The 19,253-nt window shown below is 38.7% G+C and overlaps 1 protein-coding gene across 3 annotated transcripts in view; it reads right to left on the bottom strand.

Moving 5' to 3' along the window:
* CPXM2 (carboxypeptidase X, M14 family member 2) overlaps positions 1-19,253 on the bottom strand; it is a 101,730-nt gene that overhangs the window by 15,254 nt on the left and 67,223 nt on the right. For 2 of the 3 annotated variants that reach the window (XM_084634372.1, XM_084634374.1), the window contains exons 7-11: positions 13,753-13,841; positions 6,163-6,286; positions 4,161-4,357; positions 2,255-2,434; positions 381-678 (exon numbers count right to left, since the gene is read on the bottom strand). In XM_084634372.1, the coding sequence (XP_084490498.1) occupies positions 381-678; positions 2,255-2,434; positions 4,161-4,357; positions 6,163-6,286; positions 13,753-13,841 (888 nt within the window). The remainder of the gene's footprint in view (positions 1-380; positions 679-2,254; positions 2,435-4,160; positions 4,358-6,162; positions 6,287-13,752; positions 13,842-19,253) is intronic. The other variant, XM_084634373.1, reaches the window with a different exon arrangement.

Genomic DNA, 19,253 nt, shown 5'->3' with positions numbered 1-19,253 from the left:
TTCCTTCCTGTCAGTGGTCTTGGGCTGGTTGGTTCTTTTGGATCAATTTTAATTTTGGAATGGACCATATGGCACTTGATGTGGCTGACTCGTGACAGGCAACTTTTAAATGTGTTTAATAAATATGGTATGACATGCACACCTTTGGAAAACATCAGCAGTAAATGAGGTATTTGCAAGGAAATTTTGACAGCTCTCTGTCAATCCATGGACATCTTATGAAACGCAAAAGGGCAGATTTCATTAAGGTCTATTATTCTCTCAGTGGAGGTGTTTACTTGCCATGAATTGTGTGACAAGTACCATAAAATTACAGTGTTATAGCATTTACCAGGCTTGTTCTACAATGAATCCTAGGCAAAGTTACTTCAGACACTTACTTCCAGCAACTGTATGCCAGGAGGCCCCATTAACAGTCCCATCTTCCTTCTGGAAATCCTCTGTATGGCATACTCTCCTTCTGGCATCTGTCATTAGTCGGTGAGTGGAGGCATATGAATATGCCAACCACCGAAATACATGGTCATCAGGGGTAGGTGTGTGCTCCTGAGTTTTCCATGTAGATCGAACCATATCATATGGGTATGCAACAACCAGTTCTCCTCCTTGTAAATTGCCACCCAGTACAAATGGAATTTTTTCCATCCATGCTATCACTGCTCGAGTCTCAACTGCCACCTGGATGGAAAAGAAACAACAGCTTCAATGGGAGGTGTGAAATTCAGTAGTCCTCACTTATTTGGACAGTGACCAAAGAGATGGTATTCAATTATGCATTAGGTTTAACATATGGTCTGAAGCCAAATCAGAACTAGGGTTTGGGTTCACATTTAAATTCAATAGATCTGAAATCCCATGAGTAGTATTCATACAATTTTGGAGCAAAATGCTGAAAATCTTGAAAAGTTCCCCTTCTCTTGTGAAATTTACCATCTCAGGATAAATGCTTGGAAGAATCACTTATTTTTCATGAAAAGTTGTCTGCTTCTGCACCAGAATTTGGAAAACAGGGCCATTTGAACTATAGAAGGTAGAATGAGAGCCAGGGATTTGAACCCAAACTCTCAGGAATTCAAAGTTCAGAGTCAAGCTTTTGATTTTGTTCCTTCTTTAATTCTGTTCATATTCTATTGTGAGATATTAAAACTAAAGCAATATATGAGGATTTAGCTGCAAAGCTCCTATCACTTAGAAACTATGACCTCAATCTTCAGAGGCACATTGGTCACTTAATGCTAAGCCAGCATAGCTGGCAACGGGAGGATCACCTGAATACAAGGGGATCCTCTGTTAGCACAGAGCCTTGCAATTCCTGTGTCACCCTCTTCCCTGTAACTAGCAGAAAGGGAATGAGAAAGGGAAAGGGAGATGTATTCAGCGCTTCCCTGCATCCTTGTGGCCACTGGCTGTATATTTTGAGGCAGCTAGCAACCAGTATAAAATACAGCCTTCATATTGCTCAACCTTATGCTGGGGTGCCAAACTGGTAAACAGCCAGTTCAGAAGTGAGAGTGCATGAACTCTGTAGCAGCAGCCAAGGCCCTGCCTTTGCTCCCATTCGCGTCAATGGAAATGAAAATATTTGCAAACTAAAGAGGCTTAAGTATGAAAATATTTCTAAATCACACAGAGTTCACAAGGGTTAAGTGCCTTCCCCTCATTTCATCTCAAGATGGCTATATTCAGCCATTCGAAACATTGGCCACTGTTAAAGTAAGACATGCAGAAAAGACTTAATGTCTTTGCATTATTATCCAATATGTGCAATTAACACAGGTCACTGAGATGGTTTTGCATATAAGATGGAGTCTGATCTGTTAAGAGATATTATTTATTTTAAGGAAAATTCAGTAGGAAACCTAGGGGAAATTTGCCTGATGTCTAGTGTTGTCCTTTCTAAAGAGCTCTGCGATCTCACAAACCGATGGAGATGTCTCATTAAAATGATGGAAAACTCAGTCTCTCCAAAATAATTTTAAAAAAGAGGCCCAGAGATATAAACAAATACCTTACAAAATTAATATAATTACAATAATTCTCACTATTTAAAACAAATGAAGTTAATGAAATTCAAGGGGGAGAATTTAAGTTTTAATATGCACTGCTATGTGTACTAACTCTCTTCCTGATTTAAGTTTCTGAACAACAAATAGGCTCTTAAAAGCTTTTATACAAATATCTCATGAGGTTTCATCCCTAGTTCACCCCACCTTCTTTTCTCTCTCTCTTTCTCTCTGGAGCTTCTTGTACTTACTGTAGTATTTTCAGAACGGTACCATTCTGGAATTGGAATATGATGATTTGGGACCTTTCTCTGAAACTTCTTCCTATCTTCAGCTTCCCAAAGCATGGTATTTAAATCAGGGAAATTATTGTTGATGTCAATGCCATCCTGAGTCCATCTTCCTAAAGACCAGCCTCCTAATTCTGAACCCTGTGACAAAATTTTCAAATCGTTCACTGTGTTATCACCAATCAAGCTTGTGTTACACTGAACAGCTGCATGCATCTTTCCGTAGAAACATAAATTCAAGGTCTTAAATGTTTGTAGCTATGTAGGATCCTAATGAACTATTTTCTAGGAGTATGGGTGCCTGCTATCGTGGTCTAATTCTAGCATTGGGAATTATATTCTGCCTGCCTAATCTTTCTGCTGAAGTTCCAACTGGATAAACTACTCTGTTCTTCAATCTCTGGCTGGTAGTGCTATGGAGTGTTACTATCTGTGTTGAATTTGATCCCAAGCGACTGTACGTCTCTGGCAGGCGAATGCATTCTAATTGTAGTGAACTATGGACCGCTCTAAATTACAGCAGCTGGAAGCTGCACAGGGTGATTGGATGCAGCTGATTGGATGAGGCTGTGTGTTCCATCCTAGTCCCATCCTGTCCCTGACATGTTCCCTCCATGCTAGAGAAAGCGGTATAAAGTTGACTATTTTGGGGAAATCTTCAGTAGCCCTTTCATGGCCAGTTTAAGATTTCTTTGTGTCACTTCAAGAGCACAAAGCAACCTTAGCAGAGGTCAAGGATCTGACCCACTGTGTTAAAGATACACACACACACACAATTATCCACAAGTCTATATAGAGGCAGTAAAGGGTATAAAGCATTTTGGAATCCTTTGAAATGAAAGATGCTATATTAAAATAGATCATTGTCATTTATTAACTATTAGCTATACACTCCTCCCCAAGGTGAATGAAATTAAATTCTTGAGATAGATGTGCCAGTTAAGTATTACAGAATTTCATTTTACTAGTTTCACTCATATAATTTCATCTTAATTACTCAAAATTTCATAAACATATTTTTGGCTTTCATGAATTGTCATGGGTTTTGACCGTGATGTTTGTCATATAAGTTCAGAACCGGAAGAAGAAAAGTTGTAATCATCTAGTATCCATTCAAATTAAAAATATAAAAAGAACAGTTATTTAGAACAAGACAAAGAGTGTGCGTGGAGGAAAATTTCCAGATGATATGGTAGAGGTGACAGATACTCCCTTTATGGAGGGGGAACATTTATATGTTGAGACTGAGATTTACAAACTCTGGGTCCTTTTTGGATTCTTGGCATCTACAGAGTAACCCTGATAGCTTTTTCCATCTGTACCTGATCAGGGGGCATGCAATTTTTCCACTTGGATGTGGATCCACAATTCTCCAAGCCTTTGTTCCTTCCACACTGAAGGATTGCAATGCACTCTCCACTGGGCTGCACTTACAGAGCAGTCTGAAATTTCAGCTGGTGTAGATTGCAACTGCTTGTTTGCTTAGCTGTGCTTCTCAGGTGGTACAAATCACACATACGAACTATAAACAGCACTGTCTACCATTAGGTTTCCAAATTCAATTGAAGATGCTCATATTGAACTACGCTACCCTATATGGTGTGTGTCCTGGCTATCTTACAGGCAGCCTCTTTCCTTAGGTGCCCTCACAGCAACTGAGATCATCTGGAAGACCGTTCACTCCAGTTTTTACGAATAAGGTATCTCAGTGGGTTCTGCTTTTCCTTTTGGAGTGTTGCTTTATTGGCTTTGTTTATTTGGATTACATCCAAATTTCATCATTTTTTTTAAATCATGATAATGGGAGCATATTTTAGCAATCTACTATGAATAAGATAATTGCTAGTAATGTTGACAGTCACATTACCACTTCATATGCCATCTCGTATCCATCTGGGTTGATTGAAGGAAGGAGATGAATTCTGGTGTCCTCAATAAGGCGTGCAATGCGTGGGTTCCCAGCCAGATATTCCTGGCACATAAATTGCATTAACAAAAGCATTAGCTCACGTCCAAGCACCTCATTCCCATGAGCCCCCGCAATGTAGCGAAATTCTGGCTCACCTGTTGAAAACAAACAGGACAGGAATGTAGTTAGTGGAGCAAACCAAAGATCCAACCCAACACCTATTGGAGTCAATGGGAGTCTTTCCACTGGCTTCATAAGGGATTGGATCAGCCCCCAAAATAAACACATCTCAGCTGAAAAAAATGTCTCTTTTCTAACTTACCTATACCACTTAATTTCTCTTTCCCATTGCTTCTATCCATAACTTAATTATGTATTGATAATATCTACAGCAACCATGTAAAGCATTTGGGGTACATTTTCCATTGAAAAACATACTACAAAATTAAATTATATTAGTTTATATTTTCCAATTACAGGAAAACACAGATATAGAACACCATTTTAAAAGATCTATGATTTTAAACGATAACATGACAAATCTCTCCATAAATAAAGGATAGATACATAATACAGAGTCTCTTGCTGACTGTAGAACATGTCTCTGACCTCAAGCACTCTTTTTCATTCATTAATCTAAAACAATGATTCATACTTATTTGGCAAGGTTTTATTAAATGCCACAATATTTGTTGTCCTTTACTGCATAGTTCTTACAGGATGTATTCAACTCCCCTTTAACCATATATACCACTAACAAACAATAGGTACTGTAGACTATTAGACCTAGTGACCAAATTCTTCCTTCACCGGCACATGATGGGAGAAGGAGGTTTTATTTGCATCTCACTGGTAGTGTTTGGAATAATTATATCCTTCAGAATGTCACTAGACTAGGAAATATGGAACTAACTGCCACCTAATGCATTAAGAAGGAGTGCACATACTGCATATGAAGACCATTGACTAGATTTTTCAAGTGGCCTCCACAAATATGCTTGAAATATTTGCGTTTGCAACCATTTGTGTGTAGTAATTTCCCATCTAAATGTTAGATTCTGCCCGGGGAAACAGACATACTCATAATTATTACATGGGCATTTGTGGGACACTGGTTGTGAATGCAATCCATGAAGGCTAAATGGACTGAATGGGTAAGTAGTTCTATACTATGCTATGGAATCCTTCGCCTTGGTTTAAGTTCAGCCAAAGTGACTGGTCAGTGATAGCTGATATTCATTAAAATGTTAACGCCTTCAGTTGCTTATGTGACATGACTTGGTGGTCTCAGTCCAGACCACAGAGTTAGATCACGCCACATGGGCACAGCTAAACCTTGACTCTAAATGGCAGTGTGCAGTTTCTTCACCTAAGGTGCAGCACTGCAATGCACACAGCATGTGATGGACAGTTCCCCATCGTGCGCATTGCTACACGCCTTTGTGTTAGCTGGATCTTCCTCCCTTCTACATACCAATCCCACCATCATATGAGCATCCTTGTTGGTATTCTCAATTGAGAGACGGAACGTAGATTGAACTACAGTCTCACCACCAGACACTATGCCCAGAACATTCGTGGGGCAATGGAGGGAAATTTGAGCTACCTATGCTTGTGGTACACATATTCTATAGAAAAACATGAAACTTCAGTCTTGAGGGCTGTAAGCCAGTCACATTCCACTGCACTAAAATCCACTCTATACGTCTTTAAAAAAAATTGTAAAGATAATAACCCATTAGCATTCATTAATTGGATCCCACTCCCATAATGTCTTCTATTTATGTTCAATCTTTTCTTCTCCTGTGAGAAATATAATGCTGAAGTTCCTCCCACACACGTTCAAAATCATTGCTGCAGTGAACCTAAGTTTCTTCAGTGATAATTGCTGCAGATGTGTGGAATTAAAAAATAAAATAAATCCATCCTGAAACAGATTTAATCAGAATATAATCCTAACCAACTTCGTGTTCTCCCGGGTTGTCTGAGATCTCGACAGCATACAGCTTTAGACCTTGGTGGCTTTTTCCAATGTTGTAAATTCTCGTGATATTCGGACACATTTCATTCACAACTTTCATCAACTGTCAAAGAAAAAATGATGCACTTATGTATATTTTATATATATGTACTAAATATATATAGACACACAATATTGATTATAATTCATTCAAGGTTTAGATGAGTCTATGATCCAAAACTGGATGTAGGGAAAAGATACTATATTCATTTTACTTTTTCTGAGATGTTGAAACGAAAAGTTGAAGCTGAAAACAAAATTGTTAAAAAATCAATTTTGAAGACTGTTATAGGTCTGCTGGCTCAGAACCAAACTTTCATTCAGCTAGAACAAGTATAACAGTCTGCTAGAACAGGACTGTGTGGGTGAAGTTCAAAATCCTTCTTACATCTGACATTATTTAAATTAAGGATCTGAGAGGAGGAACAGTCATAATAAAAATAAATAAAAATAATAATACTTTGCACTCCTGGATATAGCACTTGACATTTTCAGAGCCCTAACAATAATTACGTAAATAATCCTCTCAACACTTCTGTGAGATAGGTAAATATAATAATTACTTCCTTTTTTTACAATGGGGTCTGAGACACAGTGAGTTAGTGGTGAGTTGTGACTGGAATGTAGGGGTTCCAGGCCCCTAGTCAAATATTCAGACCAGTAGAAGATACCTCCAGAAGCATTGTACCCCTGATCTCATACTGGGGTTCTGGTTATGTAAGAGGGAAGAACATCACCTGTTGAATCATTTTAAAACATTTTTGAAGCATTTTGATTTTATCTGGAGGCCTCCACCTGAGTACAGACCAAGTCCAACTCTGCTCAGATTACAGTATGAAATCTGTGGTAGGATCGCAGCATGAATTGATATCGATGTGGAAAGAATAGCAAGATAAGCCTCATCTGAAAGGGGGAGAGCATGCTACATAACCTGAACTGTCCCCACTGTGTGCAGACATACAGGAAAGAATGGGAAATTTCTCATCTTTCATCAATATGTCATTGAACCTTAAAACTTTTCAGAGGTTTGGGTTAAGTATCTGTAGCAAGGCCAGTCAACATGCTACTACATGTGACATTGCCTGGCTCAAGGTAGCATCAGATATGTGCATGGCTTGTGAGATTAACATAGTTTTTATATGGGGTAATATTTCTCTGGCTTGGTGGTGGTTTTTTTCATGCACATCTGTAAATTCAAAGATTTATAGGTGAGTATGCAGTTAATGTACATGACATTCAAACCTGCTGAACTGATAGGTACTGTAATGTCTGTCTTGTTGCAAATTAACTGTATGTCAGTGTTATACACCAAATACTGCTTGACCATTAGTGACAACTGAGTTCAATTTTTGTACCCCTGGATAAGTATCAGTTGGATTAAAAGAAACAAATGTGCGAGTTCAAAGCACGAGGTCCTAATAAGAAATAATAGAAAACAGTTTTGAATTATAAGAAGGGCCTTGATTTTGTTGCATTGATTTTGTTCACTGGAAAGGATTATTTAAAGAAATAAAGATTTTACTGTAAATTGGAATCCGAGGGAATAAGAATTAGACAATCATTTCTTTACTAGATTTTACATACCCTACTGAGCAAGTATTGTAGCATAACATAACTTTGTTCGCACAGCATTAATTTAGAAACAATACTGGATGACAACAGGGCTGACGATTTTAGGAACGCAATAATTAGATATGTCCAGTACCCAGGCTCCAATTTAGCAAATCTAAGGGGAAAACACAATTCACATTGGTGAAAACATCACCAAAATTCCACCCACAAAAGAGTGCAGTTCTATATATAATCACATTGCAAATAGACTAAATGATGTGATATTTTTGTACGTTCGCTAAACATACAGACCAATTTTACAAATAAAAGAACAACTTTCTTCAGCAATATAAAGTCCATCCTCATCTGGAAATTGCAATGCAGAATGACACTCCCACCATCTTAATTTAAGACAAATTCCTTTATTACTATCATCATCACCACCACCACCACCGTTAATGTTTTGATATCACAGTAGCTTCTAAATGCCTCAGCTAGGTCAGGACCCCATCATTGTAGGTGCTGTATAAACAATTAGCAAAACACAAGACTGTCACTGCCTCCAAGGGCTTATCATCTAAAAGATATAGAGGGTGGATGAAACAATGATAGCAGGGGAGGAAGGGAGGATGAGTTACCAGTAATAAGAGCATGTGAATCCATAGGCTAGCTGTGTGCACAACTTGTAGGTGTAATAAGCTGATTAGTAACACTAATATTGGCTCACCTACCTATCTTGGCACAGACATCAATTTTTCTTTGTTTGAGGATATCCGGTCAGCAGTTTTTGGGGACCCTATTATGCAAGTTCCTGTTTAAGTATGAGTTTACATTTGAAGGGTCACTTTTTGATAATTAAAGTGAAAAATAATTATAAGGAACTTCCCTTACCCATAATGAATGGAATAAAACTAGAACCATTTTTTGATTAATCATGACCTCCCTATCACTTTTCTCTCCCCTACCCCATCCTCCTCCTTTTCCCACTCCTCTATTTTTTTCATTTATTCTTTAATTTGGTCTTACTTTGTATATTGATAACTCATTATCCTCTGTTCTAATCATTTAGAATATATCACCTGAATATGTTTGTTATTCCAACTAAAAATGCATATTTAAAATTAGAATAATTTTTAAAACTTTCCAATATTTTGGTTAAGTGACTGTTCTTCTGATGGTAGTCTCAAAATTCATGGTCAAAAGGACACTGGACCAGAAACATGTATTTACTGCACAAAGCAAATCATTTTTATCTTGAATTATCTACCATACAAAGCCAAATGAGTAAAATGTATAGCCATTGTGAAACATGAAAGGAGCTCTATTATAGCAGGATGGAATTCCCTTTCTCTAATTTATAGATAATGAAATGAAAAAATGTATTTGACTCATAGCTATCCATATCAGTTCTTACTTAGGCTTTGATTCTGCAAAAAACTCCACATGGGCAGAGCCTTGCACCATTTTCCATTTCCATGTGGGAACAGGCCTCTGAGCAATGCAGAGCCCCTTGAAGGACTAGGGGAAGAGAGCTGAAGCATCTCAAACATGCCTATCACTATAGTATCTTGGGCTCCAAATCAGGAAAGCACTTAAGAACTTAAGTTTATTCTTATTCAGGAGAGCACCGTAAGCCTGATCCAGACCTATTGGAGTCAATGGGAATATTTCTACTAACTTCAGTATGCCTTGGGATCAGGCCTTTGAACTGGGGACTGAAATCAATGGGAATATTTCCATTACTTTAATGAACAACATGCTTAATTTTTGAATTGGGGCCTAGGTGTATCATGCATTACATTTTTCATTATCTCTTAGTATTCTAACAGAGCCCAGCAGTGCAGGTATAATGAAGATAGTTCATGTTTCCATATAAACTCAAATGTTAAGGAGTTTATAAACTGGGAATAAAAATTCAGTCTATATTTAAACGTGGAGCACATGACGCTAATTGTGGAGTAACTTTTACAATTTTTTACTCTTAAAACTGAGTCAGCCCCTCACCGTGGAATTTTATAAAGAATAAACAGTGTTCCAAAATAATCCTCACAACCAAAGTATTCTGTGTTACTCTCTCTCCTTAACAATTGCCATTGGCTCTTTGGCACTGCAAGGTCTTCCACGGATGGGGTAATGGTACTGAATAAGGGATATGAATGAACATGTTTTCATACTCCTTTTCCTTTCCTATCTACAATATAAATTGCACAATAGGCCATCTGAAAGCTCAGACAGCTTTTTCCTTCTGCCTGCACAAACTGTCAAAGACAATCTATGGTAATATGCAGTCTGAGTGTTATTAACAACCAGCAGGGTTATAAAGCATTTCCAGGAGCAATTTTGCTAATTGACAATTATTATTTGTTTGTAATCAGCAATTATTTACTCTATTAACACACTGGGAAAACTGCATAAATTCTGCCCATTGGACTGGGCTCTGAGGGTGTGATTCTCCCCTTCTCACACAAAGGGAATCTGTTTTGAGTCCTGGCCACCCAATCTTTGAGGAAGGAGTAGGACTGCAATACAGCTCAGCTGAAAATGCTCTTCTGGCCTATGGACTTGAATAGTGACCACTGCCATTTCATGCACTCTATGAAGGGGTTTTGGACCGCTGGATCCACTGAGGGACCAGTCCTGTCGTTCCTTCCCAGGCCTAAGTACAGAGCTTCATTCACTGGACTTTTGGGGGCTAATGCAGAAACCACCTCAGTTGTATCTGAGGGCTACAAGACTCTCGGAACAGCAGGACTGACCCTTTCCACACAGCCCTAAGGTGGGGCTAAGGGGGTGTGGTGGACCTTGCTCTGAGCCTCCAGACCTGGTTGTATTTCACCCTCCAGTGGAGCTGTTCTATTGGTAACATACACAGTCCTGCTGAATTCAGAGGAATTTTCAATATCATCATCATACCACCTCCATAATTAAAGATGGGCCTGAGCTGAAACACTGGATCAACTTTCTCAAAGTTCAGGGCTGCTCGGGGCCTGCTTCTCTCTCCCAGAGGATACAAGTAACTCCCACTGAAATCAGGTAATATTTTCCAGACAAAAATGAGGCCCTGAGCATTTGTTTTAGTCCATTATAGAGACAGGGCCCAGATTTGGGATCTGAACTTTTCTGAAGTTTAGGGATGTTTGGATTCCTGGTTTTGGTTCAGGACCCTCTCTCTTCACAATGCACAAAATGCTGTGAAAAATATTTGCTGGAAATAAAAAGTATCTACTCCCAAATCATCTGAAGTTTCATCTGCCTTGAGTGTAGTTAGGGGTTTGGTTTAGCAGAAGAGTTTTGCCTTCATGATCCTATCTGCAGGCATCCATGTGTGATCAAATGCCCATTCCCTAAATTATCCTGGGGAGTGCATTCTTTTTCAAATCATTCTAACATGCTCATGTACAAACATGAATGTAACATGAACATACTTTTTAGACTGTAGGCTAAACCCCGCTCTCAGATGCATGGAGAATGTTCACACTGATTTCACAGAGAGCTTTGAATGCACTTGGGGTAAAATTCCCTGCCTTTTGTAAATAGCTTATGGATTGAAGCCTAGGATAGTGGTTCCCAAAATGTGGTCCATGAAGCACTTTCTGCCAGTCCCTCTCCAGTGTCTATGATAAACAACCAGAGTGGAAAACACATTCGTTATTTATCTCTTCTAACATGGTCAGAAGTGAAGTAGTTAACAAAGCTGTCATTAATAAATTGCACAGTGAACACAAGGGGAAACCTACATGTCTCTTAAAGCTGTTGTGCCAGGCTGTCTGTTTAAAGACTCAAAGATAATGATTAAATTCTCTAGTGTCACCAAAGATATGTTGCAGTGATATTAGATCTCCTCCAATCATACCCTGAACCATCTGCCCAATGACAAGAGTGCTACAAAACGAGCTACTACTACATAGAAGCACACAACTTGAGAAAGCACGGCAAAGGACACAGATCACAGCTGTCCAGTTCACAGCCCTTACCATTGTTTAATCGCATCTTGATTTTCTCCTCATAGAAGAACCAGGGAAATAATTATTTTTAAGCTGTTTTTCAAAGATATTTCAAACCTGACCAACCTGTTTTGTGCAATTAGTATCTAAAATGCATTTACATTTATTGTTCTTGACACTAATTATGCCAATTAAGTTTCTACTTGTCTAACCTTTGTGCAAGAAATATAGGCCATGAAATCTCTAGTGAACTAAACGTGTGACTCAGAACACAATTGCTCAATAAAAATGAATGATGACTCATGCAGTATAAATACACTGAAGATTCAGCACTCAGATAATGATTCACATACTTCAAGTCCAAGCATATTATTTTTATATTTGAAGAGCAAGACAGGAAGAAATATTTTTTAGCACATCCCAGACCTATATCTGGGGTGATATAAATCTAGATTTCCCCCCCCACCCCGCACTTGAATTAAAGGAGATAATTAAGGATGGTGAGTCTAAAATTAGACTGACAGTATTAGCTTTCTTTTGGTTCATGGTCATTTACATGGTATGAGCCTGCTGGTACCTATCGTGATGTCCCTCATCCCGGAGTCAATTTTTATTTGCATCTACAGCGGTATTAATCCCAAATAACTCCTTTGATTTCAGCTGAGTTACTGTAGATTTGCACTGGGGTAACCAAGTAAGGAATCTGACCCTGCCTCTCTGTTTTATTCGTATGATCGCACAATACATTAAAATATGCCACAATTCTGTTACTCAAGAACTCTTGGTGCACTATCAAGGAATGAGCATATTGCAATGTTCAGCACTCCAGATATTCACAAGAGCAGACTGTTGGAATAACATGCATGGGTATATGCCGCCACCACCACCGTGGAGAAACCTGTTAGGATTGGCTGGAAGGTTGACAAAGAAAGAAACTGAAACTTTTAGCCATATATTACAGCATTTGTTTTTGTGACCAGATAGATTTTTTTCATCAAGAGACAAGTTTAAAAACACATTGACATTTCAAAGTCCTGTACATTAAATGCCAATTTTAAAGCTGCAAATGTCACATAAATGTTAAAAGTAAAGTTTCAAAAGCCATTTTGATGTTATAAAGTCACTATAGCAATAGAAAGAAAAATCAAATCTTCTTTAGCATGCGGTGTTCATACCGATGTGAACTTACAAAAATTTTAGAATATAGCGCACCAATGCACAAATCCAGGTAAGACAGTATGTTCACAGCTGAAACTGTAACATGATAAAGCTCTGATTTGTAAATAATCTTTCCAGATTTATAATATTTTATTTTGTATATCTCTCCATAAAATACCTCCTTCAATGCACACCTAGTGACAAAGTGTAAATATCCTTCTCTTGCACCTTCCACTCATTACTCTTTGTTAATGTTTTCCCTGTGGCATTTGAGAGGAAAATGCTCAGCTTAAATAACTCCAAAATATTAGTACAAGTCCTTAAATATATATTTGTATAACAGATGTATAAACATGACACTGGATGGAAATATTAGCAGGCTGATCCACTGTCTATTGAAATCAATGAAAAGGCTCCTACTGACCTCAGAGAGCTCTGGATCTACCATATGGCCAAAACATGCATTGTTAGGAAAAATCCATGTGCCTTTTAAAGTAGGTTACCATAAAAAAATAAACTTGCTTTCTGAGGTCTAGAATTTATTTCCTGTAATGGTTTATAACACACCCCATCATTCTGCCCAAAAGTAATAAATGAAAAATATCAAGTTCTGTTGATGGACATTGAATTTCCTTTGTAAGCCCTCACAGAATAACTTGGCAGAGGCAATTTTGGAAAAGACTTATCTGCAGTTAGGATAGATTTGGAAAACACACAGTTCTCAACTGCCCATAAGTTCACCTTTCCCCTAGTATACTCTACAAAATCTAGGGGCCGACAGAGCTCAACTACCTAAAATAAGGACCCCAACACCCACGCCAACACCCACCCCACATATACACATGCCAGAACTGAAATTGCATTCTCTGTGGCCTACCTGTCTCATTTCTTTGTAGTTGTGGTGTTTAAAATCAAGATCATCTGTGGTTGTCATTTCATTTCTTCTGTGATAATAATTATTTGGGTCTGAGAAAAGAAATTTTAAAAATTGCACATATTTATTAACTGTTCCCAAAGGGAAAGATGCCGAGCATGGAGAGAAAGCGTTTTACTCTGAATGCCACTCTCCTACTCACGTTTAATCAAGACTCTTTTAAGTAGCTGAAGTAAACAAACAGCAGCTTTGAAATATTACTAATTACCGTATAAATCAACTCATTAAACCCAATAGGACCAAGTAGGCAGCAAGCTTATGGTAACTGAGACATTTGTGCTGCATTAACAACTAAACTGTAATAGGAAAAGCAAAAAACACATTCTAATGCTTTGTAAAAGGGCAAAAGACACTAGAAAATGATCAAGGCATCAGTCTGATAGATTTAAGAAAGAATGGAAACACCACTTCAGAGGGAAAAGCGGCCCCAGCAAATGCTATGTTTCTACTAGAATAATTAGTTACTGTAGAGAACCAGTAACTATTTGTTGTTATTGATGAGCATTTCAGAGATTATGCACTGCCTGCAAAATATTGGGCCGAACAAATAATGGACCCACTTTTGGTAGTAAGAATTATTTCTAGTTAAGTATTTTCTTAAACTCACTGCATAATTTTTTGGGCTTTTTAATTTAAAATTAACAGACTGTTTTCTTTACCATGTGGATATAATTTATTCTGTGTGAGGTGTTCCATGAAAACATTTCTCAGAGGAAGGCAGGCCATCACATATCTAATTAAACCAACAAGATGACAATTAATAATTAGTGTCAAGTGAGAAGATGGAGGTGGAACAAAAACCTGTGCTTTCTTGCCTTTCCAGGAGAGTGCACTGGCAATTCAGCTAAAGAAAATGGTTGGATGAGCAAACCAGTTAGGAAAAAATCAGAAACACTCCCAACTCCAGCTTTTGCTCATTCCAAGCAGTGAACCTGAACCACCATTTCTGGACATTTCTGAAATGTTAACTGAGTTTTTCACCCACACCAGGGATTATTTTTCATTCTTATTCTGTTCTGCACTTTCATGTTCTAGTCTACATCAGCAGTGCTGAGATACTTTAAGAATTTGCTCTGGTGCTGTTGTTAGAACATAACTATGAAAGCTTCAGTAAAGCTTCCAAACCAAAAAGAGGCAATAAATGGGACCTCCCACTTCCACTGAAATCCCTGAAAATGAAAACACTCCTACAAAGGGAGTATTGGACCTCTGGCTCTACTTCTAAAATGTGCACAATCTAAGATCTCTTGTGAACAAACATTAACTCTATTGTCAGTCTGTTTTGACCATTGATGTTGCTGTTGCAGCAGGAATATAGATTAGGAAATTATAGAGCAAAATGCAGAAGACAAAAAACAAAACACCAAAAAAAACCCCCAACCAACCAAAAACCCACTCTCATCTGCTGTACATTAAGTCCACCTTGGCAACAACTGTTTACCATCATGCAAACAGAAAATAAGACCCCATGCAGCTAAAACCACTGGAGCATTTCAATTACGTATTCATTCCTGGCATCATTTCAAACAATCCCCCCCCTTACAGGAAAAAGACACCCTGAAAGTCTGTATGATTACGATGAATTCAAAAGAATGTATTGATTTTTTTCCACTGTCAACTTCCATTTAAGCCAGCACCACAGCTAATTTATAAACTGGCTGGCAAAGGTACTTTGAAAGAATAGTTTCTGATATCCTCCTACCTCTACCCCTCCCAAAGTGAAACTATATTGGGTAAAATACAGAAATCAATTGCACTGGCAGGGGGATGGACACATGACCTTTTCCATCTCCAATTCTATAAAAGTATGTGTATGAGACAGAGAGAGAAAGAAATCATCTCCGCAATATCTAATTTCTTCTCAGCACAAGAACATTGAGGGGTTTCCATAAATCTAAACTACTTTTATAACACAAATACTTGTAACTTTCTGCTCAGCTCTGGCATCCTCCCACTCTGCCCCACCCTATTTGTTAGATTTGTCTCCTATTGTATCCTGTCATGAAGACTGTAGGTCTCTGGGGCAAGGACTGTCTCTTTGTTACATGTCTGTATCACACTTAGCACAATAGGGCCCTGAACCTTGAATGGGGTTCCCAGGTGCTACCATAGTATAAATAATAATAATGATAAGCAGAGACCAGTAATATATATTTTTTAACGTTTCTAGTGTTCTCTAGGGTTTGATATAAAATGCTGTGTATGAAGAGAGTCTCACAAAGAGGGGAGGGTGAAATCATCACTCTCAAAGAAACTAACATGACCAAATGATAAGGATTCTCTTTTTTTAATTCACAGAATTTGCACTCATCCTAATATCGCATTGTCTCAACTTCATCGTGACTTCTACAAAGTTGAACTTCTCATGGAGTTTGCTGTTTGAAACCTGTACTCACACTATAGTGCCAAAGAGCTTCTGCAGTTTGCTTTTTGTTTGTCCTATTAGAAAAGTTGTCCGTTATAGAGTGCTCTGGCTGAGATGTTCAATGCAGTCTAAAAGATTTAGACATACCTCCCATTAAAATTAAAGGAAGATAGTGCCTAAATCCCTTAGACAGCTTTGAAAATCTCAGAATTACTGATTGGGGATGTGCACCCTGTTCCCAATGAATATGCATAAGTTTGACCTCTCTCCAGCGAATTAAACATATAATGGACATTAAACACATCTTGAAGAAATGTACAGACAGCCACCAGAATAAATCATGTTTCTTTTCACATGTTCTATTTCATTACATTTCTGAATGTTACCATGACACTTTAAATCAACAGGGAAATCACACTCTTTAGATATATTGTGCAGATTCTTCTCTCATTTCCACCACTATAAGTCAGGAGTAACTCCAGTTAATTCAATTGAATGACAATGGTGTAAAACCGGCATACACCAGAGAAGAATCAATAGGGTGACCATATTTCTCAAAGTAAAAATTGGACACCATGTGGGGCTGGCCCGAGCTGCTCACTCGAGCCCCCATACAGGTCTGTCCCAAGCCCCCCACCCCGCAATCCCTGCACGGGGCTGACTCAAGCTGCCTGGTGTTGCCACTCGCCCGAGCTCTGCTGTGTGTGGCTAGCATTGCCGCTCTCCCTCCCCGCCCCCCCCCCAAACATTCCTCCATATCCCATTAGAGGAGTATGCCCCACCTTTTTGGCAGAATTGGGCATTTGTCCTGTTTGCTCTTGCCAACTGGTCATCAGCCGGCAAGAGCAAACGGGACAAATGCCTAGTTTTGCCAAAAAGTCAGGACGTCCGGGACAGGGGTTAAAAAGGGACTGTCCCAGCCAAAATGAGATGTATAGTCACCCTAAGAATTGAGGCACCACTCCACAGCCATCCTCTTTCAAAAGTTTTCTTTTAACTGTTAATAATAAGCATGTTTAAAGTTTATTCTGATTCTAGAAATGTTACGGTTTCTAGCAACTTTCCCCATTCTAAGAATAGGGAGTACTTGCTCATAACAATATTTTATGTAACAATGAAAAGGTGGAAGGAACCATTCTGAGGGTAACTATTATATTAGTCTGTGCTGATATACATCTCCCTTGGTGAATATATAGGGATATACTACATAGACTACACCCAAGTCCTATTGAATTTAGACTTATTTTGATGCAGCCCTTACGTAGGCAAAAATTTCCAGAAAAGCTCATTTGAATTTGCCTAAGTAAAAACTTCAGGCTTTGGCTCCACAAGGATAAAATTAAAACACAAAGGGCCAGATTGTGACCCCACAGTGAGCAGTTACTCTCATAAGTAATCCCACTGAAGTCATTGGAACTGCTTGTGTAGATGACTGCTCATCAGTAGGGTATGGGTTTGAGTTATAATATGGCACATAGTGAATCCACTGGTAGACTTAAGAAACAAACAATCGAGCAAGAAATGTTCTGTGACTGTTTCAAGCTACTGAATGAAGCAAGCACTGCAAAACAGAACATGCCATCAAACAGGTTATACACTTGTACTTATGGTAGTTTAAGTTATTTTTACCTCTTGGATCAACTTGCAAGAATTCTGAAAATTATATCATGCAATGAATTTATTCTATTAAAAGAATCATCTATTGGGGTGATCATTCTCTGACATAGTAAATAGACGAAAACCTCAATTTAATTTTTGTCTCCTCCAATATTTGGGTATTTTTGATCATATCCAGCTTCTTTCTGCTTTATTACAGAGCCAGAAGGGTACCCAGAAGTCACCTACTACAAGACAGGCCCAACAAAGAATATCACAGAACGCCACTAGCCGTCACCTACAGCCCCCAACTCAAACCTCTCCAGCGCATCATCAAGGATCTGCAACCTATCCTGAAGGACAATCCCTCACTCTCACAGACCCTGGGAGACAGGCCAGTCCTTGCTTACAGACAACCCCTGAAACCTGAAGCAAATACTCACCAGCAACTACACACCACCCAACAAAACCACTAACCTAGGAACCAATCCCTGCAACAAACCCCGTTGCCAACTCTGTCCACATATCTATTCAAGAGACACCATCATAGGACCTAATCACATCAGCCACACCATCAGGGGCTCGTTCACCTGCACATCTACCAATGTGATATATGCCATCATGTGCCAGCAATGCCCCTCTGCCATGCACATTGGCCAAACCAGACAGTCTCTATGCAAAAGAATAAATGGACACAAATCAGACATCAAGAATTTGTAACATTCAAAAACCAGTAGGAGAACACTTTAATCTCCCTGGACACTCAATAATAGACTTAAATGTGGCAATTCTTCAACAAAAAAACTTCAGAAACAGACTCCAACGAGAAACTGCAGAACTGGAATTAATTTGCAAACTGGACACCATCAAATTAGGCCTTAATAAAAACTGGGAGTGGATGGGTCACTACAAAAGAAATTTTCCCTCTGCTGATACTCACGCCTTCTTGTCAACTGCTGGAAATGGGCCACCTTGATTGCATTGGCCTCATTAGCACTACAAAAATAATTTTCCCTCCCTTGGCATTCACCAACTTCTTGTCAGCTGTTGATAGAGTGACCAGATGTCCTGTTTTGGGGGACTTTTTCTTATATAGGCACCAATTACCCTCCACACTGCCTGTTCTGGTTTTTCACAGTTGCTATCTGGTAACCCTAACTGTTGAGAATAGGCCAATTCCACCTTAATTGAATTGGTTCGTTAGCACTAACCCCCACTTGGTAAGGCAACTCCCATCTTTTCATGTGCTATAATATATATTCTTCTTACTGTATTTTTCACTCTATGCATCTGATGAAGTGGGTTTTAGCCCACAAAAGCTTATGCCCAAATAAATTTGTTAGTCTCTAAGGTGCCACAAGGACTCTTCATTATTTTTGCTGATAGACTAACATGACTACCACTCTGAAACCTTTTTGCTTTATGTTACCTTTGAGAAAAGACTGGAAGGAAAAGCACATCTATCCCTCTGAGGCAACTGCAA

Source organism: Lepidochelys olivacea (assembly GCF_965140295.1).
Source record: "Lepidochelys olivacea isolate rLepOli2 genome assembly, chromosome: 7".
Classification (NCBI taxonomy): Eukaryota; Metazoa; Chordata; order Testudines; family Cheloniidae; genus Lepidochelys; species Lepidochelys olivacea.
The sequence above is the reverse complement of the archived record's forward strand: the minus strand, read 5'-3'. Positions and strand labels throughout refer to the sequence as shown.